Below are 12,165 nucleotides of genomic sequence, written 5' to 3'. Positions count from 1 at the left end.
ATAAATCTGTCCAATCAGAAGAGATTCTGAAAATAGAACAAATTGTAACTTAAAACACATACACACACACACACACACACACACACACACACACACACACACACACAAATGCATGATTTCAAAAGCAGAGTCCACTGGGAAGACTGTGTGGAACAGTAATTGATCTCCATATTAATATATCCGCTATCATGACCTAAATATGCCAAGAGTAGACATGCACACGTGCGCGCACACACATGCACATGCACAAACATGCACGCAGGCACACACAGGCGCACACACACACACACACACACATACACACACACACACACACACACACACAGAAAACTGTAAACCACAGCATGAAAGCTCATACTCTCTGTCTCTTTCTCTGACAGTCTATAATTACAGCTATAAATTGCTGACTGTTGGACTAAATACCAGAGAAGCATCGCAGACACACACACACACACACACGCGCATGCGTACACGCACACACGCACACAAACATAAAACCAACCAAACACAAAGTACACTGGTAAGACTGTGTGTATGCACGCACATATATGCATGTGTGTGTGTGTGTGTGTGTGTGTGTGTGTGGTCAGTCAATGACAGGGTGTGTGAGTCGTTTTTAGAAAAAGAAAAAGAAAATGGAAAGATCAGATATAGAGAGCCCAGACGTTTTCACTTCTGTCTCGTTAACTACAGTAGGTTCTGATTCCTTCTGTCAGTCCCTCCTTCCTTCTTTCCATCCTCTCTCATCTCCATCCTCTCATCTTCTTTCCCTCGAGCTTAGCTGCTGTATAAGGCCTTTCTGACACAACTACTTCACTTTTTATGTGCACAACGGAGTGCAACATTATGAATGCCTGCAAGGAAAGACGGAGGGCCATGATCCCTGTATTTGACTGATAATCATGTTCTTCTCTATGACAGCACTCTGCTATTGAGGTCGGCTACTCTGAACAGCTCTAAACAATGTGTTTTTCAGACTTGGTTGGCCAACACGTTGCATAAACCTGTTTGTTTCAAGCATACCCACCTTGATCCTATTTCTCTCAGGTTGTTTTCAGCTCTAACGATAATTGAGAGGAAATGAGCACTGCACATGAACACTGAACGCCCACATGACAACGAACCCCATGGAAAAAAGCATGTTGTTTTGAAAAATAAACATAGAGCAGATGTGGTAGTGACTAGTTTTAGCGACTCTAAAACCAGTCAAAACTAAAGAACCTGAAGCGGCAGGTCTGTGCCAGGTACTTGCTGTTTGTGTCTGGCTTGACTCATGTGCTGAAGGCCAGGTAGTGCTTGTGCATGGCTATGATATGGTCTGATGATATGACATGGTATGATACTGCTTAGCTCGCTAACCATGTAATTACTAAGTTACCAAGCTTCATACCAAGCTAAAAGCTAAATGCTCAGGTGGTCTTCAAACGGTTTCTGACGCATCTTCATTATGATCATCATTCAGCTAAACTCAGAAACCAACAGGATGTCACTGTGTTTTGGTTGATGGACCTGTCAGTGACACAGTGAATGCATGCTTAAAGGCACGATGACGAACATAGGAAGAGGTCATCAACATGAAGTGTGACTCTCATTATCAATCAACATTACATTATTTTAGTCTACAGGCTGACAGTTCTAACTTTAGTTTATTGTGTTTGGTTTGATATTAAAAAGACACATTTCTATCAATGTCTCCCTTTAAATTCATTTAAGATTAAAGGCAAAAAAAAATCAAACATCATATCTGGTTTTCCCTGGGAAGAAGCGCTTCCTCACTGCTATTGAACATTTATGTGTAATTCCAGACAGGGACAATGCCCTCTTTTGCTTGCTGAGCCTACACCTCATGTTCTTGCACAGAGGTCATCACTCCGCCTTTAGTGTGGGTTGTCTGTTATGTCAGTAAGCTGATGGATCAATACATACAGAAAAAAATATTGGTTATTGTGGTCAAAGTCACCAACATCAACCAGGCAAGACAGACCATTTTTTCCATCCGTGGCTCAGGAAATATTGGGTCTGCCTCTGTTTCCCTCAAACAACATCATGCAATGAGAATTACTCTATGGCTATGAGGGACTATGAAAAGGTAGGTTTCATAGTCCCTCATAGTGAGCTTTTTCCCCCTTCAGTAACCCTTTCTTGAATGGAATGGTGTACCACCCTGAGAACAAAACGCCAGGCAGACTAAGCAGCCCAGTACAGAGAAAACAAAGAAACGTGTGAGTGACCAGTGCAAGCATGTTAGCTGTTAGCTTGCCAGCAACAGTAGTCCATGACCTAGTCCAGTGAGTAGCCATTTCTGGTTTTCCTTTAGTGTTCCCTTGGCAGCCCACCTCTCCTTTTCAGCATTTCAGCTCTCCTGAAATGAAGAACATCTCTGCTAACATCAGTTGGAGCTTTGACAAACAGAAACTGAACGTATGGACATATAGAACAAAGTAGAACCCTCACTGTTGAACTGACTCCAATGACTTCACCTTTCACAATCAGAGATGATACCTATTCCAACAGACTAGAACAGAGAACAAGAGATCAGTCTGCAGTCTGTTTCCAGTCGATTCCTTTCATAGATGTGACTGTTGGACTCACTATGAAATTAGAGTCAACAGCAGCAGAGGAGCATATGGTTAAGCCATTCACATCCCAGTTTGAGGGGCAGTCTTGACTCAAGATAACTTGTGTAGGCAGCTATCATCTACATTTCTTTTTGACTGACAATAGTACGTTGTACACAATGTAAAGATTCAATTTTAACAATGTAGACACTCGACATCGTGCAAACAAATTCAAGTTCAAATTATGAAATCAATTCTTCATATATCACCCAGCCCTTGTAGGTCTGTACTGATTACACCTCCGCTAAACACATTTACCCGAATTTTAATGGAAGAAATGCATTTGTCCATCCATGCTCAAGGAGAAATTAGATTAAGCAATGATGGCTAGTGTAACAGAAGCGAACAGAGGACTTTCTTTCTCTGGATTCTTTTGGTCCATGCTCACAAGACACAATTCATTGAAATATACAACGTAAACTAAGATTCATCGTCATTAGTAACTATGAAAGAAAACCCCAAACAGACACCAATGTAAAAAGTTTTGACCCTGGTAAAACCTGTCTGGCTGCTGAAACAAGACCACTGTGACAGAGAGAGTCCTTCACTCTCACCTTCATCCTCATTTCTTCTTCTTCCTCCTACAGGACGATCCACCCATTCCCTACACAGCTCAGAGCTGTCCTCGTGGGACAGACAACAGCAGATGTAAAACAACAAGCGCTGTAGGAAGGAGGAGGCGTGGCTGACGACCCCTGCCGCTGTGACATCCCTGCCGCAGCTGCACCCATCCGCCGATCTCCATGGGCGCCGGGTGGAGGACCGCTCATGGCGGCACCACTTGGATCTGGAGCGGGCACACGCTTTCAAAATTGCCGCCGTGCAGTCCATAGCTAGCTGGCAGTGGGGTTCTGATTGGTTCAGAGCAGTTCCATGAAGAAGGCGGAGTCACCAAATCAAAGGGCTGCTACTGCCCCAGAAAACAACAGTTACTGTGATGAATGAGAGCAGAGTTCTTAAACTCAGCACTTTGTGTGGTTTGTTGAACTGCTGAAGAGCTGTTTGTCCTCTCCATCAAGCTTTCTTGCTGAAACTTTAAATGTTCATGGTGACATCACTACCCAGTCCTCTTCCATTTGGTCCTGAGCTCCTCCTTCTCCAGAGTGCACAAAGGAGAGAGGGAGAGAAAGATGAAGGAGGTAGGAATGAAGAGATAAGAGGGGGAAGAAATTCTACACGAAAAGAAAAAAACACCACAGGTAGTCCAACCTCTGAAGCAGAATGACTGCAGTTAATAAGCAGGACAGTCAAACATGTGAATACTGCAGTAACAGCCAAACTCCTCATATGTTCAGTAAAGGTAGGTTACTTTCAGAGGAGAAACCACAAGGCACACGCTTTTGAACTTGACCGCAACTCACGGCAGATCTGGATGGTGCAATCCACAGGTTATTGTCCTTTTTAGCCCCAAAATGCTATCCTTTCCATTCACAGGTAGAGCCTCCTCAAATCCAAGCAAAGAGACAAAACAACAACTGAAGCACACGGTGGAAAGAGTACATCTCCTCCCAGATGATATCCTCTTTGGTCAGAAGCACATAAGTAAAGTTTCCATGTGTTAGAAGAGTTTTTCTTTCCACAGCAGAGCCTCCATATCTGGTCTGAAAGACGACCTCCCTCGTCTGACTGCACCGCAAATCAAAACCTCCCCTCCTCCAACCAAAAAGCACACACACATAGGAGAGAAAGGGAAGGACTGCAGGAGGAGCTGAACGGAGAGAGTAATCTGTTACATGTCGAGAAGCGCGACAAAAGTTTAGAGAGACAGTTCGGTCTTCGGTCTTCTTATAGAAGAAAAACACAGAGAGACAAAGACTGAGGGAAGACTTGGATGAAGGTCGGCAGAGCAAAGAAATCCTGCAATTAAAGTGAAACTCCTTTTCCAAGAACAGAAGAGCGTCTGACCACAAATCACAGTGAAGATGGAAGATTGGAATCCACTTTAGTCTAGAAAATGTGAGAAACGTAGAAAGTACTGAATAGAGTCAGACTGAATTCAGCATCAGTTAAAGAATGTTTAGATGTTCAGCTTATGTCTCTAAAAATGATTTTTGATCAAACCATTTTATATAGCAAGAGGAAAGGGAGAAAGATATTCTGCAGTCCATACAAAAGAGAGAAAAGTAGCAACAAATTTGCTCTACAAAGAAGTAGCGAAGTCAGCTTTCTTGGCCATTTAAACTAGTTGATAAACCCACTCAACACTACCTGCTCAGCACCAAACAGCAGACAGGCACAGTAAGTAGCCAGTCGGTGAATATAACAGAACATTTAGCAGCTTCAGAGCAAAGATTTCCCTCAGGAGGTGGTAGAGACCAAAAAAGAGCTAAAAGAGAGTGAATAGTGGACATTCAAAAACACGACTCCGACCAACCGTTAGCTAACATGTTCAACTTAAAAGCTGATGATATGCCAGTGTTGTGTTTGCGACTTGTTTCCGTTGCTCAAGTGGACAAAAAATGAAACAGAACAAACAATAAAAAAGTTATTATAGGTTTACAAGCTTAATTCCACCAAATCACATTAATTCCACTAGAGTCAAAAGCTGGCAACTACTGAAACATGCTAAGCTAGTTAGCCTTTATCATGGTGCTTTTCTTTATTGTCACTGGATTTAGCTATTGCCTCATTTAGTTATGTGGACCACAAAACTGAATTAGGAAGAGGTCATTTAATTATAACAGAGATTACAGATAGCAGCAGAACAAGGAAATTTAGTTTTAGTAAACGACGGCTTGAACATTCCAGATTACCAAACCACAGTCCAGCTACCGAGGCATGTAGCAATATAAGGAATGCACTGACTACACAGTCCAAGTGCAGTTACTGCGGTTTGGTTTGTAGCTGTGTTTAGTAGTTACTGCAGATTTATTAAAAAGAAGAAGAAGAAATTATGCATTTCTTTCATGTAATAGTTTTTCATGGAGTAAAACTGGTGTCAAAAAGTCATATTCAGGTCTTCACTAGATTTTGACCAAATGTATGGTGACTGGGTTTTGCCTTTATAGAGCAGAGATGACAGGAGTGAGGAGGAGGAAGACAAGAAGGAGACGGAAAGGGAGAAGAACAAAGAGCAGAGGTGAAGGGAAACAAACTGAAACCAGAGCTTGTGTGTGTATGTGGGAATGGTGTAATGGTGTGCTGACTTGAAAAAGTTGCTTTGGCTCATTATGTTTCTGTTTTGACAGAGAGCGAGCGGTAGAGAGACACAGAAAGAGAGTCGGAGAGAGAGTCCACATGGTAATGTTTAGGAGAAGTCTGTCAAATCAACCCCGAGGAGGAGGAAGAGGAGGAGCAGCAGGGGAGAAGAGGAGAGGAGAGGAGAGGGAAGTTGGCAGGGGGTTGGGTTACGTTTCTGTGTTTTCTCTCTCACTGAGGCACAGAGGGACGATCAAATGTTGGGTCAAAGGTCACCCCCCCACACACACACACCGTCCCCTCCCCACCCGCTGCCAGACACAGTTTAACAGGTCCCAGTTGTGTGTATGCAACAGAATGGGAGACAGAGGGAAAGAGAAGGAGAAAAAGAAACTCTGCAATGCTGGTTATGGTTTCTCCTTGATTCTCTGTTTCTTTTCAACCAGTGACTAGACTCCATGAGGTGGAGTATGTCTTATCACTTTATGAGCCCAAATAATGGGGCCCAATCGCCAAAGACTTCATATCTCTTAAACTTGACTTCTTGTACCTCTATATTTCATAAAAACTTCTTTCAATTGGTCTTGCCTAATTGAAGTAAAAGGAGAATGTTATACTCTCCTATATGTTTTAAAGTGTCCTTGTAGTCTATTTACAAGGCATATCCTGATCAAGTTTTATTTAGCCTTGAGCCTTGAGAGTCGGAGTCCAATCTGATAGTTATGCTCACCTAAATGTTGATTACATATGTATCTGACATATCCATCACTCTAAAACTCAGCTGATCTGCTTCATCAGAACTCGTGTGGGTGTGGTGTGATCTGATTTGATGGACAGTCACAAAACAACCCACCATCTGTCATCAGATTTTATTTGAAATGTTTCTAAATCCTGACTGCAGCACAGAGATGCGTGACATCACAGTTCCTACCGAGCTCTCCCACTTCAAACCATTGAAAGAGGACAGAAAACACAAAAAATACAGTAAATCTCTCATGAAATAATGCTGTTCTGACATTGGCAGATAAAAGTGTTTTCATGTAGGATCACATCACTGATAGGACGAATGTGATTGAGAAAATGTGTTTAAAGCTGTTGACATACTGTGGAGTTATGATTCAGTTTAATAAATAGTCCCATGACGCAGGTGGTTTTTAATGCTATGAGACAGGATTTTACTCGTCTATACTGCAGTGCTAATGTTACTCTGACCACAGCCTGACAATGTATCCTATGATGGTCTGAATGTGGGACAACACACACTACAGCCAATCAGGATCCGTCCACGGTCAGACTTTTCTACAATCACAGAATATGGTGTGACGGAGCCATGTTTGTTTTGCTAATGTTAGCCTCGTAGCTGCCAGCAGTTCAGCTCGAGATTGCCATCTGTTTCTCCCTCTGTGCGATGAATATTGTTGTCTTGTTTGTGTTGTGTGAACGTGTGTTTCTGTATTTGGCTTATCACAGATTGTTATTAAACCATATGTGAGTGCACCACACTGAGTGTCTTCTGATAGATAGATAGATAGAGAGATAGACCTACCAGTTCTTTTTGCTAGACGAAGGTTTAGGAGAGGAGAGGAGGGAAGTGAACGAGTGAATCCCTCCATCATCCTGACCTCTGACCCCTCTGAATCTATGCTGGCACCTGTTGAAAGAGAGGTAGAATCACTGAAAGAGGCCGCTGGACACCACCAGAAGAGCATATCTGCAACCTGTCACCTGATAGAGACACATTTCCTCCATAAAATTAACATATATGGAGCTACTGACATGTCTGGATATGGACAATGGGATGAGAGGCAATCCTTATGAACAGAACACAAGACAATGGAGTACACAACACATATCATGACACGTGTAGTAACACACAGAGGTACTGACCGCTGTTGTTCTTGCGGCTTTTGCCTCCCAGCAACATCTTCAGGCTGTTTCGGAACATGACTGCTCACGACGACAGGTTACTGACAGACAGACAGGCAGACAGACAGACAGACAGACACACACACACACATACACACACACACACACTTTCTACCAACACCCCCTGGGAAGGGAGACAGAGACAGAAAGAGACAGGGAGTCAGTGAACTATTTAGTTTATAACTTCCTTTCCAGCTGAATAGTAATGTCCAGTGATATTCATGCAGGTGTACAGCACCACCATTATAACCTGACACTTCTCACTCTGCGGAGACTCTCATGCCAACGCTGTTTGCTGCTGCAGCTCCTTTCATCACCTTAACCTCATCCTTACTGTGTTATATTCTCAGTATTTTTGATTTCACTAAGATTTTCTGTTCTTGTATGTGATTACTAATGGAGAATTAATTCTCCTGGAGAAAGCCTTCTTGCTGCTCAGATTTTTAACGACCTCCCTTAAAAAGCAGAGCCTTTTCCACCAAATCTGACTGTATAGCTGTTTCCTCTAAATCGTCATTCTCTTATCACAGGTGTCTTTGATTGCACTCAGCATGCAACATACTATCTAACACGGCTGTGGAGTATCTCAAAGACCAACATGGGTACCTGTTCCTTTAGGTTCTGTAGTGCGTGGAGTTAGTTAGTTTTGCACATGGACAGACATGGACTGATGTTAATGACAATGATAGAGGGTTTGTTGGTAGTATGAAGTCACCTACTGTTGCTATTACTCCTGCAATTTGCTGTCTTTACATCAAGGCCCAGATTTTGCTGAGTCATCCATGTTTGATCAAATGTCCACATAATGCTAAGAGTACTCCACCGATTTAATATTTAACATTCATACTGATGGAGGACAGATTAAAAAAAATGCTGAAAACCATAGCTATCTTACTTCACACATTCTTTTCCCTTGTCAAAACCTGGTGCGTACATCACACGCAATGCAACTTCACTGCCGACAGTTCGGTCAGGGATTCAAGCGTGTTTATGCTAGTAGCGGCTAATGTAGCCTGGAGCCTCAAGCAGCGATAAGGAACAGGTGGCAAAGGCCTGGTAAGCTTCTTCTCCTCACCACCAGATTTTTTTTCATTTGAAAACTTGAGTTTCAACAGGTTAAACAAATGAGACACAAGTTAATCAGCGACTTTATGTGTTCTGGTAAGCAAACCTTCAAGCCAGGCTATCTGCCCCCCTCCTCTGTTTCCAGTCATTATTCTAAGCTAAGCTAACTGGCTACTGCTGGTAGCTTTAAACGTAATATATATATATATTTTTTGCCCCTCTTTAATAAACTCATTACTGAATGAAATGATGTACAGTCCATCCAATAAAATGTCAGGGGGAATTAAAGTTCCAGTACAGAGAAAACAGAAAGAAACTCAGACAGGTATTGACTGACTAGAGTTAGCATGTTGCTGGTTGGCTGGCATGTCAGGTCACCAACGAACCCTGCGAGCAGTCACTACGTCACCGAGCATTTACGACGACACATTTGGCAAAGACACACAGAAGAATTTCACTGTGCAACTTCCTGATGTGACCAAGCCCTTAGTAATTATTCTGTTTTTAAATTCAACCCACTTTGATGGAAGAATCATCTGCACTGAATCTACACTGGTTTGCGAGCATATGACCACGCTTGTTTTAAATACATACTTTATGATTGTCCTGCAGTTAAGTAGCTGACTCTGCAGAATATCTCAGTGTCCGACTGGCAGTAGAATTATTGCTCACACGCACATTCACTCCACCCCCCTCACCCACCCCCCGAGTACAGTGTCACTTTTGAACACACCCAACTTGCTGGCTGGCTGTTGTTGCCAGGCAACCATCTGCTGTTGCTAAGCAATCCATTGATGAACATGCACATTAGAATATAACCCTGTTCACCTGCTGCTCTCTGTGTGTGCGCTCTTTAAAGACTACAGGGCTTCATATGTGGGTCACTGTAACAACATCGAACTTAAAGGTGACTTCATTAGAGAAGCACAGAGCCCGTGTGACTCCTACAGGACAAGTCTGAACACACTCCGCCAACCTGTCTTCAACTTGACACTCCGTAGAGGTACAGAGGCTTGTCATTTTGACTTAATCCCCAACAAAATCTGGTTCAAATCTCTTGATTTTGTCATACAACCGTTTCATTTAGGCAGTGCAGCATATCCAAGACAAACATGTACGGTCATACACACATGCAGCAAGAGTTGAGAGAAAGCCTGTTTTTCTGTTTTGTGTGTGTGTATGATGAGAGCAGTGAACAGATGGCAGGTTAAAATAGTCATTGGTTTCTATCTCACACAGGGACATGTCAACACACACGCTCACACATACACAGAGACATTTTTCCATTTTTAATCTGAATAGAAATTCTAAATAATAAAACTGTCTGTCAATTGGGCATTTTATTGTCTCCGATACCACTATGTAGTCTTTGTTTAGTTTACAGTCAACGGCGCCTCATCCATATAACTGCAGACACAGAGGAGTACCATGCAGGTATTTTAGTCTTTTTCTTTTGCATCCATGACATCTACAGACAGAGTTTTCCACACAGGGTGCTGGTGTGATGTTATTTGTTCGGCGGCAGCGAGAGGCCAATCCCAAAGGCTTGATAAATAATGTTTCTTGCAGTGTCAAAAGGAAATTCTGGAAACTGTGACTGATTAACCTCCTAATTTTTTCACTATATATATGATAGTCTATGATTGTCTATGTCCCCATGTGGTGTCATACAGCTTCACTATGTGTCTTGAGATTGTGGTGCAACTATTTTATACAGTGACTCCAGTTCTTCGTTGTCCCACTTGTGTCTATTTTTATTTATTATCTTCATTTACACGCCTCAGTTGTGGGCATGCTACCCTCTTCCCACTGGCTCATAGGCCTGGTGTCCCCAGATGTGAGATCTGAAGTTGGACCTGTGTCCATTCCCTCGAAGCTTCAGTTACCTTAGTAAGGAACATCTTCTCCAAACCCCAGTCAAAGGTACAGCACCCCTCTGCAGCTGTCACTTACAGCAGCATGTGGTGTGTTCACAAGCAGTTACATTTGCTGTGTTAACGACAGAAGTAATCTGTTGTGTTAAAAGTTAGAACTCATGTGTTAGCAAGAATTTGTTCTGATATTCTCAAATTAAGTCTTGATTATAAAGTGGAATGCCTACATTTAATTTGGATAAGTCTCTTCTTTACCAGAGTCATGGACTAAGTTCAAGATGATGGCATCCATCTGTCTTTAAGAAGATCATAATGAAGATCTAATCTAGATTACAAGAGGACATGTGTATGTGTGCATGTGTTTTACTTGAGTGTAAAAAAAATCTGTTTGTTTTTTGTTGGTGTGTGTGTGAGTCCAAATGTATGACAGACAAGTAACATGCAAATATTGCTGTAAATCCCAGTTCAAATGTTTCTTGCTCAGTATTTCATCAAGAGACGTTTCTTCAAAATCCAAAATTTCTCAGTTTCTCTCTTTCTAATCGAATCAATAAGTCACTGGCGGTGTGACCCATCGGAGCAGAAAATTGCTGTTCTACGACATACAAATGATTGAGAGAGGTGTTGAAAATGTTTGTGTCTGTGTGACGTTGAGAGAGTGAGCTACATACATTTTGAGCAGCAGAAGTAACCACTGACCTCTGTCCCCCTCTGTTGACCAGCAGTGGTCACAGCAGCACGGTTAAGAACTCTCTTCCTGTCTCAGTCTCCACTTCTGAGCAGGGCTTCTAGTCCACACATCCAGTGGCTCCACTGAGGAGACTGATCGTTTCATTACCACATCTCCTGCTCTGTGTCATGTCATTAACAACACGCACCAATCAGCATCTTTACATGAACTGTAGTCCCCGTCTTGACTAATGCTGGATTGAAAAATGCGGTTTTGTAGACTGCAAAAACAACACAATCAGTGAATTTGGGAAACAACCTAAACAATGTCTCATTTTGAAATTACCTCTCTTACCTTATATTTCTATAATATCTCCTCTTTATCATATCACCCACAGCTGGCTCTTGAAAAGCATGTGAGCACCTGGTCTGAAGTCTGTGCAAGGCGCTCACATTCTCACTGCTCATTCTTCTTTCATCAACACCAGCTTATATGTGAGAAACGGTGCGTGCGTGGTTTTTTTATGCATGCACACTATTTTTACATGTGGCCCCAGGCGTGTACTGCAGTGTAAGGAATGGGTGTATTATAGAATGAAATGCACACATGGCCACGAAAGACTTTGTTTGGAATGAATTACAACAAACTCTTCCTCCTCTTTGTCCAGCTGGTGGTGCCCTCGTGTACCACCTGGCTTGACCATACCAAAATGAATGTAACTTATTTTCATCACAGTTCTGGCCTGCACTTAATCACAATAACAGCAAACCTGTGTGTGCCTCTGCTGCATTACAGACTTCATCCATTATCATATATAAACAAATTCCACCTACTGCACAGAGTTTTTGCACTTCTATGCTCATGCTGGAGGACT

The 12,165-nt window shown here is 42.4% G+C and overlaps 1 protein-coding gene and 1 long non-coding RNA gene across 4 annotated transcripts in view; one reads left to right on the top strand and one right to left on the bottom strand.

The window, feature by feature from the left end:
* tanc2a (tetratricopeptide repeat, ankyrin repeat and coiled-coil containing 2a) overlaps positions 1 to 12,165 on the bottom strand; it is a 44,933-nt gene that overhangs the window by 23,696 nt on the left and 9,072 nt on the right. The window contains exons 1-4 of one of the 3 annotated variants that reach the window (XM_076752244.1): positions 11,496 to 11,597; positions 11,321 to 11,429; positions 7,644 to 7,806; positions 7,303 to 7,407 (exon numbers count right to left, since the gene is read on the bottom strand). The exons of 1 other annotated variant lie outside the window; for it this stretch is intronic. In XM_076752244.1, the coding sequence (XP_076608359.1) occupies positions 7,303 to 7,407; positions 7,644 to 7,701 (163 nt within the window). In that variant the 5' untranslated portion in view covers positions 7,702 to 7,806; positions 11,321 to 11,429; positions 11,496 to 11,597. Of the gene's footprint in view, positions 1 to 7,302; positions 7,408 to 7,643; positions 7,807 to 11,320; positions 11,430 to 11,495; positions 11,598 to 12,165 lie in introns of those variants that run through there. One more of the 3 variants, XM_076752243.1, reaches the window with a different exon arrangement.
* LOC143333874 (uncharacterized) lies at positions 3,373 to 5,943 on the top strand. Its single transcript, XR_013078313.1, has 3 exons — positions 3,373 to 4,574; positions 5,627 to 5,697; positions 5,807 to 5,943. It is a non-coding gene; the product is annotated as an uncharacterized LOC143333874 (long non-coding RNA).

The sequence above is a fragment of the Chaetodon auriga genome, chromosome 16 (genome assembly GCF_051107435.1).
Source record: "Chaetodon auriga isolate fChaAug3 chromosome 16, fChaAug3.hap1, whole genome shotgun sequence".
NCBI lineage: Eukaryota > Metazoa > Chordata > Actinopteri > Chaetodontiformes > Chaetodontidae > Chaetodon > Chaetodon auriga.
Note: the sequence above shows the minus strand (reverse complement) of the source record. Positions and strands in the feature narration are given on the sequence as shown.